The 19926-nt window shown below is 40.0% G+C and overlaps 1 protein-coding gene across 5 annotated transcripts in view; it reads left to right on the plus strand.

The window, feature by feature from the left end:
• The window catches only part of fam168a (family with sequence similarity 168 member A), a 129655-nt gene extending 110285 nt beyond the window's left edge, over positions 1-19370 (plus strand). For 2 of the 5 annotated variants that reach the window (XM_038817895.1, XM_038817897.1), the window contains 4 exons: positions 6230-6407; positions 7778-7930; positions 11057-11187; positions 13487-19370. In XM_038817895.1, coding sequence (XP_038673823.1) covers positions 6230-6407; positions 7778-7930; positions 11057-11169 — 444 coding nt within the window. In that variant the 3' untranslated portion in view covers positions 11170-11187; positions 13487-19370. The remainder of the gene's footprint in view (positions 1-6229; positions 6408-7777; positions 7931-11056; positions 11188-13486) is intronic. The other 3 variants (XM_038817896.1, XM_038817898.1, XM_038817899.1) reach the window with 3 other exon arrangements.
• The last annotated feature ends 556 nt before the right edge of the window (positions 19371-19926 follow it).

Genomic DNA, 19926 nt, shown 5'->3' on the forward strand with positions numbered 1-19926 from the left:
CACTGTCACCGAAATGCTCTCCCACCGAGACATCTGACACCTGGTCTGGCTCGTTGCCGAGCACCAACTCCAATATGACCTCCCGCTAGTCGGCCTATCTACATATTGAGCCAGGAATCCTTCCTGTACACACCTGACAAAATCTGCTCCATCCAAACCATTTGCAGTAAGGAGTTCCAGTCAATATTAGGGAAGTTGAAGTCACCCATGACAACAACTCTGTTACTTCTGCACTTTTCCAAGATCTGCCGCCCATTCTGTTCCTCTATCTCTCTGCATCTATTGTGTGGGGGGGGGGGGGGGGGGGGGGGGGGGGGGGGGGGGGGGGGCCTATAGAAAACTCCCAATAAAGTGACTGCTCCTTTCTTTCTGACTTCCACCCATACTGACTCAGTAGACAAACCCTCCTCGACTACCTCCTTTTCTGCAGCTGTGGTGCACTCTCTAATTAACCGTGCCACTCTCCCTTCTCTTTTACCACCCTCCCTATTCTTCTGAAAACATCTAAACCCCAGAACATCTAACAACCATTCCTGCTCCTGTGAAATCCATGTCTCCGTAATGGCCACAACATCGTAGTTCCAAGTATTGATCCATGCTCTTAAAGTTCATCTCCCTTATTCCTGACACTCCTTGCATTGAAACAGACACACTTTAACCCATTCCTCTGTGTGCCCTATCAACTGTCTATCCTTCCTCACAGAATTGCTGCATACCATTGTTCAACAGCTACCCTATCCTCTGATCCATAGCTCTGGTTCCCATCCCCATGCCAAACTAGTTTCAACCCTCCCGAAGAGCTCTAGCAAACCTCCCACCCAGGATATTGGTGCCCCTCCAGTTTAGATGCAATCCGTCCTTCATGTACAGGTCCCACCTTCCCCAGAAGATATCCCAATGATCCACATATCTGAAGCCTTCCTTCCTGCACCAGCCCTGTAGCCACGTGTTCAGCTGCACACGCTCTCTGTTCCTTGCCTCACTTGCACGTGGCGCAGGTAGCAATCCTGAGATCACTACTCTGCTTGTCCTGCTCTTTAGCTTCCAACCTAATTCCCTAATATCACTTTTTAGATCCTCATCCCTTTTTTTAAGCTATGTCGTTGGTACCAATGCGCATCACGACTTCTGGTTGCTCACCCTCCCCCTTAAGAATCCTGTAGACTCGATCCGAGACTTCCCTGGCACCCGGGAAGCAACATACCTTCCTGAAGTCTCGCACGTGACCACAGAGTCTTCTATGTATTCCCCTAACCATTGAGTCTCATCACTATTGCTTTTCTATTCTTCCCTTCTGAGCCACAGAGCCAGACTGTGCCAGAGACCTGGCCGCTAGGGCCTTCACCCGGTAGGTCACCCCCCCCCCCCCCCCCCCCCCCCCCCCCCCCCCCCCCCCCCCCCCCCCACACACACAACAGCATCCAAAACGGTATACTTGTTTTGAAGGGGAATGGCCACGAGTGATCCCTGCACTGTCTGCCTGTTCGTTTTCTTTCCCCTGACTGTAATCCAGCTCCTCTTGTCCTGTACCTTGGGTGTGGCTACGTCCCTGTAACTCTTCTCTATTAACCCCTCTGCCTCCCGGATGATCCGAAGTTCATCCAGCTCCAGTTCCCTAACATGGTCTTTAAGGAGCTGGAGTGGGTGCACTTCCCACAGGTATAGTCAGTGCGGACACTGGTGGTATCCCTCACCACCCACATCCTACAGGAGGAGCATGCAACTGTCCTAGTCTCCATCCCCTCTTACCTTACATAATATAGCTGCCCTGGGATGTTAAACCCTTTAAGCTAATTATGTACTTTTGAAGTGAATCACTTTTCTCAGGTAGAAATTGCAGCAACAAATTTGCACATGAGGCCTCCCAAACAACAATGTGATAATGGATTGGATTGGGTGGATTTGTTTATGTCACATGTACTAAGGTACAGTGATGATAAGTATTTTTCTGCGAGCAGCTCAACAGATCATTAAGTACATGGGAAGAAAAGGGAATAAAAGAAAATACATAATAGGGCAACACAAGGTATACAATGTAACTACATAAGCACCGGCATCGGATGAAGCATACAGGGTGTAGTGTTAATGAGGTCAGTCCAGAAGAGGGTCATTTAGGAGTCTGGTGACAGCGGGGAAGAAGCTGTTTTTGAGTCTGTTTGTGCGTGTTCTCAGACTTCTGTGTCTCCTGCCCGGTGGAAGAAGTTGGAAGAGCGAGTAAACCGGGTGGGAGGAGTCTTTGATTATGCTGCCCGCTTTCCCCAGGCAGTGGGAGGTGTAGATGGAGTCAATGCATGGGAGGCAGGTTCGTGTGATGGGCTGGGTGGTGTTCACATCTCTGAAGTTTCTTGTGGTCCTGGGCCGAGCAGTTGCCATACCAGGCTGTGATGCAGCCAGATAGGATGCTTAATCTTAGTGACCTAATCGTCAGTTTTTAGCTGTTGGTTGAGGGATAGATATTGGCCTGGGAGCTAAATGGTAGGAGTGATCTCCCCTGCTCTTCAACATAGTACCATGAAATCTTTAATGCTCATGTGAAAGGACAGGCAGGGCCTCAGTTTAACATCTAAGCCAAAAGACACTGCTTACTGCATTGCAAATGTATTGTCTAGATTTGTGCTCAAAACCCTGGAGTGGGATTTAAACTCTGCACCTTCTGATTTAGTGGTGAGAAATGCTGCTAACTGAACCATGGCTGACAGATTGGAATAATTGTGGGAATGATTTATAGACCAGTACAAAGATTTAAAAACTAAAGCGCTGGATGCATATGTTACACTCTTGTTCAAATGAGGACATGTGGATTAGCTCAATAACTGCAGGCCAGTCAGTTCAATCTCAATGATAGAAAAGCTTTTAGAAACAATAATTCTGGGCAAAATTAGCTGTGCTTAGAAGAATATGGATTAAGGAAAGCCTGAATGGAACTGTTAAGGGCAAATTGTGTTTAACTGGATTGATTTTTTTTTGATGAGGTAACAGGTTGAATGTGGTGTGCATAGACTTCCAAAATACATTTGCTTGCAAGTCTGTTATGTGGCACTTTTTCCAAGTTTAAACAAATGGAATAATAGGGACAGGGAGGTGATGTATAGTGTTCATTGTCCTGGAGGAAGTTATACAGTGGAGCTCCCAGGCATCGGTATCAAGACCACTGCTTTTGTCAACTTGTATTAATAACCTAGACTTCAGTTTGCAAGGCACAATTTCGAAATTTGCGGATGACACAAAACTTAAAAGTATTGTAAACTTTGAGGCGGGTAGCGTTAAACTTCAAGACTGGTGGAACTTGCAGGCACAGATAACATTTAATGCAGAGAAGTGTGAAGGGACCCATTTTGGTAAGAATGAGAGGCAATGTAAAATAAAGGGTAGAATTCTGAAGGTGATGAAGGACTCAGCATCCTGTCTATCATCGACAAGGCACAAGTGAGGAGTGCGATGGAATGCTCTCTACTTGCCAGGATGAGTGTAGTTCCATCCACACTCAAGAAGCTTAACACCATCCAGGACAACGCAGCCCATTTGATTGGCACCCCTTCCACAAACATTCACTCTCTCCACTGATGCACAAAGGCATTGATGCATTGCAGGGACTTGCCAAGGCTCTTTGGGCAGCACCTTCCAAACCCACTACTGCTACCATCTCGAAGGACAAGACCAGTAGACACATGGAAACACCACCACATGGAAGTTCCCCTTCTAGCCACTCAACATCCTGACTTGGAAATATATTGCGGATCCTTAATTGTGTTATAATTATGGAATTCCCTCCTGACCAGCACTGTGGGTGTACCTATACCACTTGGACTGCAGTGGTTCAAGAAGGCAGCTGACCACCACCACCTCCACTGCAATTAGGGATGGGCAAAAAATGCTGGCCTTGCCACCAACAGCAGCCTATTATGAGTGAATTTAATGAACGTGGCCTTTATAAATAAGGGCATTGAGTACGGAAGTTCTAATAATCCTTTACAAAACACTGGTTTGGTCTCAACATTGTGTCCAATTTGAGCACCTTTTAGGAGGGTTGTGAAGGGATTGGAGATGGTGCAGAAAAGATTTACAAGACAGGCTCCGGAATGAGAAACGTCAGTTATGTGAATAGATTGGAAAAGCTGGGACAGTACATCTTGGAGAATAGAAGGTTAAGAGACGATTTGATAAAGGTGTTCAAAATCCTGAGTGGGTTGGACAGAGTAGATAAGAAGAAACTGTTCTCATTGGCAAAATGTTGAGAACCAGAGGACATTGATTTTAGGTGATTGGAGAAACTTCTATGCAGTGAATGATTAGGATCTGGATTGCACCATCATTGTGATGATGACAATTTGAATTGGAGCTTTTGAAAGAGAACTCGATAATTATCTAAAGAGAGAAACATTTCAGGTCTATGGGGAAACAATTGAACAGTGGAATTAGATTAATTACTTTCGCAGAGAGGTGGCATGGGCACAATGGACTGAATGGCCTCCTGTTCAGAATCCATTTTATGATTCTATGAAACTATAATAAGTAGGAAAGTGGGAGCCAGTGTACATCCGTGTGGGCCAAGTATGTTGGCATTTTGATTGGAGGCGAATCAGAACAACATTAGAGCAGTCTAGACTGCCATGTAAGTTTTTTAGTGGGAATGATGTCTTAGTGTTGGGTGGGGTTACTGCGTTATGGGGATAGGGTGGAGGTGTTAACCTTGGGTAGGGTGCTCTTTCCGAGAGCCGGTGCAGACTCAATGGGCCGAATGGCCTCCTGCACTGTAAATTCTAATTCTAAAAAATGGCCTAATGGGTAGCATGAATTCTAAAGCTTGGTCGGGTTAAACAGGACACCAATTACAAAGTCTTGTTTTTAAGTTTTCAGTGGAGCAAAATTAGCAAGTTCAGTATTTTGATGTTCACTTGAAGGCAGTGTGACTCATTCATGGCAATATTAGATAGTCAATCTGGCAGCATGCAGAGAGAAGGGAAACTCCCAACAGCATACCTGTGGAAGTAGCCTCTGTGCCTGGGGGAATGGTGGTTTTGAATGAGTGGAGATAATGAGAGAACTATGGGCACACTATGTCGGCCAACATAGGAGCTAGCTGTTGCCGGAGTATTGTGTACCCTTTTGAGCACCCGTTGTAGAAATGTTATAAAAACAGTGATTCATCAAGATGTTGCCAGGACCAAACTATTATGGGAAGAGATTAAATTAGTTTGTGCTTTTGTTTTTCCCTCCACCAGAACTGGGACAATTAAGGAGTAATGGTTTAGGATAGGGTAAAAGATTGCCCTGCTGAACTGTGGAAGCAATAATGAAAGATCATGAATTTAAGGTGATCTTGCATGAAGGAAGCTGAGAAAAAAAAACCTTTTATAATATGTGGTTAGAGCCTCTGCTATATACTGTTAATGAGCACTAGAGTTAATAAACAATTATTTTAAAATTGAGTTTAATTAGAAAAATAGGAATATTAAATGACATGGAGAACATGCAGGACTAAGATTATACAGTGGCCAAGGGAAAAAAAATACCAGCACATTATCTGTTGGGATAATGGGCTTTTTTTGTGTTCTACAGTTACCATTTTCAGCTAAGATGATAGACTTCAACTGCTTTAGTGGAGACCAATCTGCTCCCCTCAATATCTCTCCTCAACAGGAAGGTGGTTCTATGGATTCCAGTAGTTTGAGTGTCTCCCAAAATGATTAGTTGTTTAAATATAGACAGTGTTCCATGAAGATGTAGCCCAGCTGGATCTTGTGCCTTACCCATTGGCCACATAATTCAGCTGCATAAAAGCAGATTGGGGAATGCTACTGATTTTTCAGAGTACAGTTCAAGTACTCCACTTGATGTCAATCAACTCAGCACCAATGAGTTCAAATCTGCGATCAAAAAAGAAGACATGGTGGAAACTATAAAACGGGTCACTCAGTACCTGTAAAGGGAAAAGACGAATGAGGACGCGGCTTAGTTTCTGTCGCTCAGATTGAAAAGAGCTGCCGTAAGTATTTCAACACGGGAAGCAGGAGTTTAGAATTAATATAGACCATGTAACTGGAAAAGCTGCATAATTTTTTTCTGATTCTCTGTGTTCATTGCCACTTAAGATCCATATCTTTAGCATTCTTGGATTCTGGCCATCATTGGCAAGATCAGAAAATTGCAATTCACTAGTTGGTTTCTTGAAGTATGACATACTCCAATATTGTCTAGGATTTTAGCTGATCTCTGACTTTCTTTTAAGCAGGGGGCCTATTACACACAGCCTGTGTATGCAGCACAGCCTCATGTAATCCACCATACCACGGTGGTGCAACCCAATAGCATTCAACCTGCTATATACCCAACTTCTGTCCCTGCTCCACGGACCAATGGGATGGCTATGGGAATGGTTGCTGGGACTACCATGGCGATGACAGCAGGTATGGTGTACTTAATTAGCTGATATTGTGAATGTAAGCATCGTTATAACAATCATTCTTTAATATGTAACCCAAGGCGCACAAGTTAGCCCATATCTCCTCACAAAAGATGTGAATACCACAAGAAATTATGGTATCCCAAGGTGGAGTGCAGTACTTGGTTGCCTGACTGAGAATTGAACCTCTTTGAGATGGATCAAAATTTGAGAATGTAAAAATAATGGCACGAGAAAGGCCTCTTTCACTCAGATACACTTCCATTTCTGTCAAAATGTCATCAACCTGCAATTTTAACACTTTTTCTCTCATAATAGATGCTGTCAGACCTGCTGAGTATTTCACACACCTCATAATGTAATATCTTCCAGTATATTTAATATTCTGAAGGCGTTAACTATGCTATCTGAATTGCTTCAGCTGGTTGTACCACATTTGTAATTTAAGTAGCAGAGAAGCTGTTCTATTTTAGAGGTTTATTTCTAAATTATTCAAAGATCATTCTAAGCAGTTATAGAATGCTCCCAGCATAGGAATTGGCCATTTGACCTGTCTTGTCAAGTCTGTTCTGGTCCTCTGAAGGACCAATTCACCTAGTGCCACTTCCCCCAACTGCCTTTTCCCCGTACCCTGTAATTATTTTCTTTTCACAGTGATACAATTCACTTCTGAAAGCCTCCCTTGATCCTGCTTCCACCATATTCTTAGGCAGTGGATTCTAGATCCTTATCACTTGCTGTGTGAAAAGGTTTTTCCTTCCCGTACCAACCTCCCCGGACAGGCGCTGGAATGTGGCGACTAGGGGCTTTTCACAGTAACTTCATTGAAGCCTACTCGTGACAATAAGCGATTTTCATTTTTTCAGTTTCATTGTGTTGCCATTGCTTATTTTGCCAGTTACCATAAATATGTGCCCTCTGGTTCTCGAACCTTCCACCAATGGGAACAGTCTTTCCCTATCAACTGACTAGACTCCGTCATGATTTTGATACTTCTGTGCCAGCACAAAACATATCTTTCCCTCACTCATCCTGCCCGCTTTCCCCAGGAACCACTCAATCCATGACACTCTGATCTACACCCCCATCACCCTAACTCCTCAGCCCTTCCCAAAGAACCTTGCTTTGTAATTGCAGTAGGTATAACACCTGCAGCCCCCTCCCTCCTCACCATTTATGGCCCCAACGACTCCTTTCAGGTGAAGCAACAGTTCACTTCCACCTGCTTCAATTTAGTCTGTTGTATTCGCTGCTCCCAATGTGGTGGTCTCTACACTGGGGAAACTAAACGCAGAGTGGGTGACTGCTTTGAGGAACACCTTGGTACACAGTCTGCAAGCATGACTCCAACTTTCCTGTTGCTTGCCTTTTCAGCTCAGCATCTTGCTCTCATGCCCACATGTTCTTCTTTGGCCTGCTGGAATGTTCCAGTGCAACCCAACACAAACTGGAGGAGCAGCAACTCATCTTCTGATTCGACGTGTTGCAACCCCAAGGACTCAACATTGAATTCAGCAAATTTAGATTGTGAGCTTTCTCCTCCACATTGACTCCCTTTATAAAATCCAGAATATTTTTTGTTCTCTTTCTCCAATTTGGCCATCTTTTATTTGTTCTTTAGTTTTGCTTTAACTGAGCACTGACCTTTGTTCTTCTATTAATGCATTTTGCTATGAAATGAAATGAACAGTGAAATAAAATGAAAATCGCTTATTGTCACAAGTAGGCTTCAAATGAAGTTACTGTGAAAAGCCTGTAGTCGCCTCATTCCAGCACCTGTTCGGGGAGGCTGGGAATTGAACCCGCGCTGCTGGCTGCCCTGGTCTGCTTTAAAAGCCAGCTATTTAGCCCTGTGCTAAACCAGCCCCTATCTCCTTTATGCCACTAACAGCACTTTCTATACTACTTCACACTGCCATTGACACTTCCTCTGTCTTGCGTCCTACACATTTGTTACAATCGATCCTAGCTCCCACCTATCACTGACCTAATTTGCTCCACCCCCTCTTATACAGCATATAATCCATCGCATGTTTCCCTCTTTAGCTCTGAAGAAGTCATATGGACTTAAAATATTAACTGTGTCTCTCCACACAGATGCTGTCAAACCTGCAAAGTTTTCCTGTATTTTCAGTTTTTATTTCTGATTTCTAGCTTCTGCAGTATTTTGCTTTCATTTAAAAACACTTCCTTGCTCTTGTACTCTCACTCTCAACCTGTCCTGCCACCTTTGTGATTTGTGCACATTTGTATCCAGATTCCTTTGCTCCTGCATCCCATTTAGAATTATATCCTTTCTTTTATATTGTCTCACTGCCTTTTTCCTCCCAAAATGAATTGCTTCACACTTCCCTGCATTACATTTCATCTGTCACCTGTCTGCCCATTCCACCAACCTGTCAATATCTTTTTCATGGTTCACAATACATCCAATTTTCATATTATCCACATGTTTTCAATATCCTATACACCAGGGTTCACGTCATTAGTATATATATATCCGTAGGAGTAAGGTTCTGAATTCTGACACTTGGGGAAACTTCACTATAAACCTCTCTTCAATCCCAAAAAACCCGTTCACTGCTACACTTCCCTATCACTCAACCTATTTTATATTTGTGCCACCACTGTCCCTTTTATTCCATGACCTCTAATTTTGACTTTGGAAGTCCATGTACAACACGTCAACCGCATTACCCTCATTGACTCTGTCACCTCTTCGAAAAGCACAGGCAAGTTAGTTAAACACAATTTGCCCTTAAAAATTCCATGCTGGTTTTTTTTTTAATTGACCCACATTTACTAAGTGACTATTAATTTTGTCCCAAGTTATTGCTAGAAGCTTCCCCGCCACTGAAGTTAAACTGGCTAGTCTGTCGCTGTTGGCCATTGCCCTTTTTTTTAAAGCAAGGGTATGCCATTTGCGAATTCCCTAGCACCAGCCTTGAGTTTAAGAAAAGTTGGAAAATTCTGACCAGAGCCTCTACATTTCCACACCCACTTCCCTCTGTATTCCTGGATGCATCTCATCAGGCTCTGGTCCCATTTTAACTTCAAGTGCAAACAGCTTATATAATACAACCTCTTGTCAACTTTAAACCTTACGGGTGTGTTAACTACCTCTTAATTGTCTATGACCTGCATAGGATCATCTTTGATAAAGAAAAACGGTCATGGAATCCCTACAGTGCAGAAGGAGGCCATTTGGCCCATCATGTCTGCACCAGCCTCTGAACGAGCACCCCACCTAACCTTTTTTTGAGCACTAAGGGACAATTTTTACCACGGTCAGCCCACTTAACTTGCACATCTTTGGACTGTGGGAGGAAACCAGAGCACCCGGAGGAATCCATGCAGACACGAAGGGAAAGTGCAAACTTTACGCAGTCACTCGAAGCCGGAATTGAACCCAGGTCCCTGGTGCTGTGAGGCAACAGTGCTAACCACTGTGCCACCGAGCTGCCCCAATATAAAGTTGGGATGTAAAGTATTAATTTAATACTTGCCCCTTGCCTCCAATGAGTTGATCCCCTTTTCGGTCCCTAATCAGCCCCACTCCTTTCCACCTTTTGCCATATGCCTGTAGAAAATATTTTTAATTGTACTTTGTGTTAGTTGTAATCCTGATGAATTATATGCTGCATCTAAGCTTGCACATGAATGGCCAGCTATTTGCTTGAGATACTACCAGTTATTAGTTATAATGACTTGACATATTCCCATAGTGTTCTTCAACACCAAGCATAATATGGTCATTGCTGATCAGTAAGTGAAAGGAAAAAAAGAAAGGCTTACATTTAGATGGTATTTTGTCACACCTCTCAAGTATCCCAAATTGCTTCATGCAATTCATTACTTTAAAATGCAGTGATTATTGTATAGTAAACCCAGCTATGGAGATGACTCTTCTAAGTCGGGCAAGACTGCAACCAAGAGAATCAACCTAACAAGCACAGTAGTGGGAGCTTCAATACCTTTTACAGAGTCCTTGAATGGGTGGTATCTTAAATCCTTCCCTATGGGACAGCACAGTGGTTAGCACAGTTGCTTCACAGCTCCAGGGTCCCAGGTTTGATTCCCTGCTTGGGTGACTGTGCAGCGTCTGCATATCCTCCCTGTGTCTGCGTGGGTTTCCTCCGGGTGCTCTGGTTTCCCCCCACAGTCCAAAACATGTGCAGGTTAACTGTATTGGCCGTGCTAAATTTCCCTTAGTGACCAAAAAGGTTAAGTGGGGTTACGGGGATAGGGTGGAGGCGTGGGCTTGAGTAGGGTGCTCTTTCCAAGGGCCAGAGCAGACTCGATGGGCCGAATGACCTGCACTGTAAATTCTATGATACCTACATCTAGTTCAGAATATTGTGGCAAAAAAATGGCAACATGGGCAAAAATGGAAGACTAAGAATTTCTCAGATCTAAAAACAAGTTGTATGCATATAAAGTTTATTTTCTTTCTCTTGATCACTCATCTACAATTTTTTTTAAATACTAACACAAGTTTGAAAGTTATTGGAGTAAATGCTTGAGGGAAATCTTTTGAGGCTTGACTGTATCTGTGAAAATGACTTCCCATTTGGTCTACAATTTGAAATAAAGAAGCGCTGTTACACAAATATCGGCACTAAACTGATGTTTTTATTTCTCCTGCCTCAAAAGGGACTCTGTTGACTACCCCACAACACACCCAACTAGGACCACATCCAGTTTCTGTGCCAACGTACAGGACTCAAGGAACACCTGCGTATAGCTATGTACCTCCACATTGGTAAATTCACAAACCAATTCATGTAAGTTAACCTGCAATTTCAGTGAATATTTGGTTTGATATTTAAGATGTAACATTATCCTTTGAGAATTGATTTTCATTGTAAACTAATGTTTAGTGATGACATTTGTATGGTTCCAAAACAAAATTTGAGACTTTTATCGTTCATTAGAAATCTTTCAAAACTTGGCTTCAGGTTTGAATGTTGGATCTTCAGCTACTCATCGTACTTCACACAATTACTGAGAATATAAAAGCAAAATTTTTACTGTCCCAATATTTTTATTACATCATCATGTATATCCTTTATTTTCCCTTTACACTTACGACAGTGGCCAGAATGAGTAGGTTGCTTGAGAGAGTGGAGGACGTGTGCGCGGGGGGCCGCGGTAACCATGTTCACATGTTTTGGGCATGTCAGAAGCTTAAGGAGTTTTGGCAGGGATTCGCAGAAGGAGGGCCGGATATAGGGGTTAAAAATGGGGAAGGCAGGGTGGGTGGAAGGGAAAGGCATGGAGGATGAGGTGCTATTTATTTGTTATAAATTTCCTGTTTGTTCTTTTTGGTTTTTTATATATATATATATATATATAATGCCTTAAAAATATATATTTTAAAAAATCAATCTATTTAATCTATTGGCAAATAAAATCCCACCTTTTGAATGAGAGCATAAAAATACAGAAGTTAATAAACAGAAATAGGCCAAATGCTCAACAGACCAAGTGGGCAAATATTACGACTTGCAAAATAGACCGTTTCTTCTTTTCCTCTTGGTCAGTCCCAAAGTTCAAAAAAAATGTTGGTATCTTTCACAAGCCTAGAAATTGCTTCCATTGCCAAAAGAAAATTTCAATTTTGAAATTGGTGACATTATTTGCCTTCAATGTCTTTCTGTACTGCCTATACTATGCATTCATCACTACCTCTAAATTACTTCAATATGAACTGCTTCCCTTTCCCTTTGTATCTTAGTTAAAAAAAACTTGTGCTTTGGCAATCAATTTGTTAGACTGTTATCCCATAAAATCTTAAACTTTGATCAGGGTCTCCAGCTGGGCACCTTTTCTACAGTACAAATATTCCCAATTTTCAATTGGGAGGTCTCATGGTGCACCTGGCAAATCTACATTCTAACCACAGCTGCGTGACACAGCCACACCCCCACCCCCGAATTCTATTTCACCAACTCAAAGCTCTTGTGCATATCTTCTCCCCACCCCACACCTTTGTGTCTCCATTGGTGGTATGCCTTCTGCAGTGTAAACCCAAACCTCTGGAATTCCCTCACTAAATCTCTCCACTGCTTTTAAGACTATCTTTAAAACTGACCTCTTTAGTTACCCACCCTAATAACCCCTTCTTTGGCTTGGCATCAATTCTTGTCTGGCTCAGCTTCTGTGGTGCAGCGGAGATGATCCCTGTACAGATACTATACAAATGCAAGATGTTAATAGTAAAAATAAAGTCGCCATAGTCCCAGATGACCATAGGCTGGTCACCTTGATTGGTGGTGATTTAGCCTGAGGATTCATAGAATTTACAGTGCAGAAGGAGGCCGTTCGCCCCATCGAGTCTGCACCGGCCCCCAGAAAGAGCACCCCACTTAAACCCACGCCTCCACCCTCTCCCCATAACCCAGTAACCACTCCTAACTTTGGATACCAAGGGGCAATTTAGCATGGCCAATCCACCTAACTTGCAGTACTTTGGACTAAGGGATGAATACATCGTGAATAATCTCAGCCAGTACATTGAACCGATGCTGTTGGCCTTGTTCTGCATCACAAATCAGCTGTTCAGACAACTGAGCTAAACCGGCACCGGTTAATATTCCTGCTTTGTATTCCACTTCCTAGTCTCATTGCATTGCATTGGTTTGCATTAAATGACAGCTGATACTTTATGCCTAGATACCTATGTCACATCCCTCTGGTCTGCTTGATTCCTCATCCATTTTTTGCAGTCCCTTTTTCTTGTAAGCAATTTGAGATACTTGATTCATTTTTCAATACTTCTGGTTAAATATGTGAATGAAGAGTTTGTTCAGGGCTGCCTTCGCTTGACTTCATTGTATAAATATCCACGTTTCTTGATTGAGACTTTCAGCCTTGAATTTAAGACCAGCCTTTTGACATTTAAGTGCGAAGATGCAAATAAAGCTTTATAAAATCGTAATTCCACTGAAAAAATATGCAGGATAAACAAAGTTAGTTACACAAATGGATAGTTTTTCTTAATGTGAATTGTATTCAAGTTAACATTTCTTCCAGATATAATATGGCATGGTTTAAAGTTGTGGTTCATTTTTTCCCCTGCAGATCTGGAGTCAGACATTGTATGCAACTGCTCAAGTCTTACGTTGGTGCTTGTGCATTGAAGCCACATGGCACCGAATCTGTTTGCAAGAACAAAGTGCAAAGGTCACTTTATGCATCATTTAGTGTTTTTTTTGTAAAAGCTGCTTTTCTCCAAACTTCTGCCTCATTTAAGTTCTTTTCCATCATAGCTACTCAAAATTGTTACAGACCAATGTTTGTTATCACTAGCGAGGCTATGGCCAAAGAGGCCTATTCAATGGTGAAAATACATGTCATTCTTTTAATAATGCATGTTTCATCATTTCCATTACTGAGATCCTATAAGGAGGTTTATATTGAGATTTAAATAAATGAGGCCAACCTGAATATGATGCATCAACTCCCCAAGAAAGGCAAATATGTTCTTTCAGTTTAAAGAGAACAATGGTTATGTTTCTTTAATCTGATCTGTTGGTGTTCTTGATCTCACACATTCTGATATTACATATTAACAACCATAAAATCTTAGATATTCAGTTTGGACATTAGCCTTTCTAGTTACATTTAAAAGGCATTATCAAAATTAGCACTCACCACTGAAACGGCCTTTAATCTTTTTCTTTGTTTTTGACAGTAGAATTCAGGAAAGCTTTGAGGGTTTAAAGGGATAAAGAATTAATGGAGCACTCCATTCATTGCTACAGCGCAGTGAATTCTTACGATGACTTAAGTAATACAGCATTATTTTTCTTTTGAGTTGGTTGGTCGGACACTTTGTTCAAGATAACGTGATTGGTTGAGCAGCATTTCTCCCCGCCCACCAATCCATTACAGCTATTTAATCAGCATTGTGTTCTTTAAGTCCTAAATACAGGTTGCACTGTATCAGAAATTGGGATTTCTATGGCATTGGCTTTCTTCGGCTATTTGTCAGAAATGTAACAAAATCTGGATTTGCTCTACAAGACAAGTACATCTTCTTGAACCTGAAGTCCTGCGCATTATGATACTATAGCTCCTTGGAATCTTTTTGGATTTTATTATGCAGTATCCCGTATAAAATTATCTGGTTGTCAGTTTGTTAAAGTCATCAGCTGACAATATTGCAATTTTTTGAAAAGAGGTGACAGTACATCATTTAAATATTGTATAACTTTAAGCGAAGTGATAAAATTTCAAAAGTTAATGCAGGGTTTTATTATCCTTGTCTTAATGAAAGGACCTGGGTAAAAGAATGCTGCAGCTTTAAAACTCTTGGAAGGTCTCAGTTGACAGGAATTTGTGGGACAACACCATCCACATAGAATGGGAACAGTGTGTTTAAATTCATGAAAGTGGGGTGAATATTCGTGTCTAGCAAGTAAGTTCTTTCTGCCCTGTATGATAAAGTTTTTGGAAATGAATGTATATGACTGGAAAGCACTGACAAGGGTATGAGGTAAAGCAAATTGAGATTTAGGGAGCGTATATTTTCCTTCAACTTAGAAATGGCCACATATCAAAATTCTGTCAAAATACAGAAGCTAGGTTATGTTGCACAATACATATATAAAAATAATCTATGCTACTAAACAGGTACAAGACTTTATACATGAGTATATATATATATATATGTAACACACCCATATTGTGTTTGTGGTTAGCTTAATAGACCGATTCCTGAAAAAAAAAACTGTATGAGACCTAGATTTTAAATAGAAATGTAATCAAATATATTAAACTCAGTCTGCTGTTGCAGAAACTTTTACGTTTGGATCACATAATTGAAAGAGGGACTTAAGTGGTTAATTTCCAAAAATACTGGTGGGTGCATTATATGCACTCTCTGCAATCTCAGCATAACAAATCTTAGTTGGATGGAGCAGCATTCTGCTAAATGTAACCGTGTTTAGTCAAGGTGGGAAAGAGGGTATATTCTGCAATATCAAATGCCTTTCCAATGCTGAAGTTTTAAGATGGTCACATGCAGATATAATGGTTCAGATTTGTAAGCAGTCAGGAATATCTGCTGCATTCTCAAATTAGATATGCCTCTTCAACAAGATTGTTGCAGAAGATGTGATTTTAAATCTTGGTGCTTCTATTTAGCTGTTTTAAGACTGGTTTAAGGTATACACTTGCATCAAATCCATTTACTTCATATCTAATTGTGACATTTTTGAACAACATTCCATTTGAAAACCTGAGTGCTCTAATCCATTTTTAAAAGCTACATTGGCATTTTAATCCAGGTTATTTGCCAGAACAAATATTTGGTCCACTATTTAAACTTGCTGGATCGCCTGAATTTTAGGAATTGTCTCTTATTATGCCTTGGATTTAATTGAATAAATAATTTCTCAGTGAATAATTGGATCTTTCTTTACTTGAGCTTTACTGAACCATTCACATGAGAACATGCAGCTCCGGCTGAGTGTTTAGAATGCATCGGTTTTCCATCACTCTATTGTTAGAAATTTCACAAGTGATTATTTAAACATTGTCCTTCATGTATTAAAAGATTGAAGTACAAATTAGTAGAGAACTACTCGTGAGTCTCAGCAAAATGGTGAGTGGGAAGTTGTATGGTTCTTAATTTAAACATACTATACAGCTGGTTGAGAAATAGTCTAACTCTTGAGATAGAGTTCGCAACCATCAGGTATGCAGAAATTTTACATGATTACAGATTGATAGGAAATAGAAATATGACAGTCTTAAATTGAAACTGGTGAGCTAGAAAATTGGGAATTGGCAAGTAAGGATTTCCAAATACTGCCTATTATTCAACCAGGAAACTGGAGGGAACATTAATGCAGAATACCAATGTTTTAGCGATTACTATGGGAGGAAAGTAATTCTGAACACAGTCGCTATTGATGCAAGTGATTACCTTGAAGTTGTTTTCAGTGAAATTTTATTTCATCTCACTGAGAAATCATGACTACATCATCACAACCTAATGAGATTTTGATACAACTGCACTTAAGATCAGCAGATTAGCTTTTCAGAGCATTAGTAATAGGAAAAAACTTCAGCATCAGGTTTGGTACCAAGTACAGTGTGCAAAGAGGTAGTGGTATTGTAGTAATTGTCTTCAGGTTGAATCTCCCACTATTAGTTTTGTATGAATTGAACTGGCAAATGGGAACTATTTAGTGTGACATTAGCTGGTTTAGGTCCTTTTGACTTGCATGGTTTTAAGGGTCTGTGAAGTTGTAGTTCTTCAAAGAAGTTCTGTTTGTGTCTAGAATCACGAAGTAAAATCTCCCAGCTGATTGCAATGGTCTGAGTTCTGACTGCCCTTTATGTTGCTGATGTCTTTGTAAATGAAGTTGTTTTAATTAAACTGATCCATTAATTGGGGACAAATATTTCAGCCACATTTGATTAGGTCAGGTTCAGATTAGCACACATTTACAATGCTAAAAATGTAAAGAAAATGAATATACGTGGAACACTTGCAAAACATTCTGATACAATTTGATTTGTACCTGATGGAAATTTATCCCGCAGCTTTTTACCTAATGTTTACTGGATAGTCTAGATGACTTTTGCCCTTAAGTAGGTATACATCACTGGATATTCAACTTTCACCATTTTCTCCTGTTTGTAAATCTCCTGTTATTTGATTTCTTCATATGTGAAGAAAAAGGTACAATTTGCTTTCTTGCACCAGAGCACTTGTGTCGCTGAGTTATCATAAGGTGTATTAATACTGGGGAAAGTAAGGTTAAAATTTGGAACAAAATCATAGGAGTACAAACTTTCCTAACTTTGGTACTAATTTGTACTGAATTAATGATCTATTCCTGGCCAAAATAGCTGCTATGCTTGTACGGTAGTGTGTGCTGGTCTAAATTTAGGACAAGGTTAAGTGCTTTACATGCCATCAAAACTACTTTTTTTTAACCTGACCTGGTAATGCTTAATGCATTGACAGGATAGTAGAATTGAAGTGTTACCTGTTTCCCCAGCACTATTGACCTTGGACAGAAAAAATTCACATTTCTTCATTTAAAAAATTAACTACTGGAGATCTGCTTTTTCTGGGCATTTAAAAAATTAATTAAATACCAGCCTTCACACTTGCTATACATAAATATAGCTGGTTGATGTTAGACAACATTATTACTGATCACCAGGATACTTCACTCCAAAGGTTCACCCATTTGTCTAATCAATATTAATCAGCAACTGTCAAGACATCTTGAAATCGCCCACAGTTGAGCTGATCATCTCACCACAGACCACAAAGACTTTGATGCCTATTTTGATTTTAAAAATCTATGCACTCATTGCTATTTCCCCTATAACTTAAATCAGGCAAATGTAATTTTATTGAATATGAAAAGCTTATTTAGCTGTCACTAACATTTGTACGGTAGCCACTATACCGTAAAACTTCATATTGATGTGTGTAGATAAATATTGCAAACGTTATGTTTGGCCTGTCAGTGAAACACAATGACAGATCACCGTAATTATTTTCAAACTGTTACAGGTGGTAGCAATGATGTTCTGTCTTTAACTCCTTTATCACACCCTCTAGTTTATATTCTTTAAAAATGTGGATTCTCTGATTTTGCAAAACCAATAAAATATCCTTTTTGTCTGTTAAGTCACAGTAACATAAAAAAATGTATTGGAAGTGTTCCCAACAGCTCTCCTGATAATCTGTTCTTATAGTACAGGCTTGCTATATAAATACTTGATGTGCTGCACAGTACATTGACAGTAACTGAACCTGCACCAACGTTGCCATTCATGTATATTTACCTTTTTTTTGTTCCTGCTTATCAGCTTATGAGCTAAATCAGATTTCTAATTTTTAACTTTTTGCCACATTTTTGAAAAGAAAAATCGTATCCCAAATTTCAACGTTTGTTTTTAAATTGGACTGAGACTTCTTACTCAATAATCAAGCAAATTTTTAAAATTCGCATGACATTTCAAAATATTGCAGAATTAACATTGGAAACTTGCAGAATTAACATTGGAAACTGAATTTCAAATTGAACTGTGGAATTTTTGAACTGTTCTTTTAATGTTGAATGGCTGATTGGATACTGCCAGATGACTAATATAGTTAAGATAAACTATATTTGTTTAGCTCATAACCAATGTGTAACTGTATGCAACACGAGAAAGCATACCAATTAAAACAGGGCATCCGTTCAACATAACCAGGTTTACCAGTTCAGTTGTGATTATACAAGACCTTTTAACAGATTTTTTGTACACCTTTGCTAAATTTAAAAAGTGCTGTAATGCAAGACTTGAACAATGCATATTAATAGTTGTACTGGCCCAATTCAATGTCATAAGTACTTCAGAATATCAGATTTAAATAGGAGAGATTAAACGGTGTGTACGAGTGTTGCTCCTGTATTTTAAAGAAAGATAACCTAGGAAACCTTTGCAGTTCAGATATGTAATTTAAGCGCTTTTTACCATAAGTGTTATTTAAGTTGTTTAATGATTGATGTTTATTATTCTTAATAGAAAAAAACTTTATGGTTTAACTGAAGTTGGATGCTTCTTTGAGCTACAGGGAGCATTTCAGAACACAAGTCTGTGGGCTTTCCTTTTACTGTATTTCAATTGCAGTTTTGGACTTCCTTATTTTGAATTCTATTGGAACACTAATAAAGCAAGAAGAGAATTATGGAAATGTCATTGTCTTCCAAGCGTAGTTCATAGAACGCAAGTGTTTTAATAACGCAGATTAGAAGTTACTTACGGAACCTGAAAGACCCACAGTTTACACTTGTGACTATGAAGTGTAATTCTGTTTTTTTATTTTGTTTTTTGGAAAAGATCAGTTAGTGATCTAAGTGACAGAATTAAGCCAAGAGTTTGTAATTGTATATTTACTGTAAGATGTAGAACATTCAATAACAATTAAAATGTTTACAAAAAAAAACTGTCAATTTTTTTTTGGTGTTTTAATGATTTGGATAATGTGCCTGAAAATTTGATATAATTTAAAACCAAAGAATATTTAAACTTTTGAGGGCTGCAGTTGAGTTTTTCTGGAACCCTGACTTCAGTTTCAGAGCTTCACAATGATCAAAGAATTTTTAGAACTGTGAGAATGGAATTTGTGTGTGAAAGTCTGATGGAATGAACGGCTCTCACTCCACAAAATTTAATATGAAAGCCAGGAAGTAAAGTCTGAAGCTTTGCATTGGTAAAGAGATGCACCACTTAATTCCTGATACAAAATAGCACCAGTATTCACTTCATGCCACCAGCAGGTTAACAAGATCTATTTGAATATTACAATATTTGTATTATAATGCATCTCAAAGTTTGCGCCCAAATGAAATATATGATACTTAAAATGCATGTGCTTTAAATTTCTTTGCCTGAGGAGACTGGAAATTCTCACTGCTTCTGTGTGTTTGAATTATAGAATCCTAGAAGAGAGGAGGGGGTCATTCGGCATTTTGTGCCTCTTGGCGGTACTTTGGAAGAGC

Source organism: Scyliorhinus canicula, chromosome 14, assembly GCF_902713615.1.
Source record: "Scyliorhinus canicula chromosome 14, sScyCan1.1, whole genome shotgun sequence".
Classification (NCBI taxonomy): domain Eukaryota; kingdom Metazoa; phylum Chordata; class Chondrichthyes; order Carcharhiniformes; family Scyliorhinidae; genus Scyliorhinus; species Scyliorhinus canicula.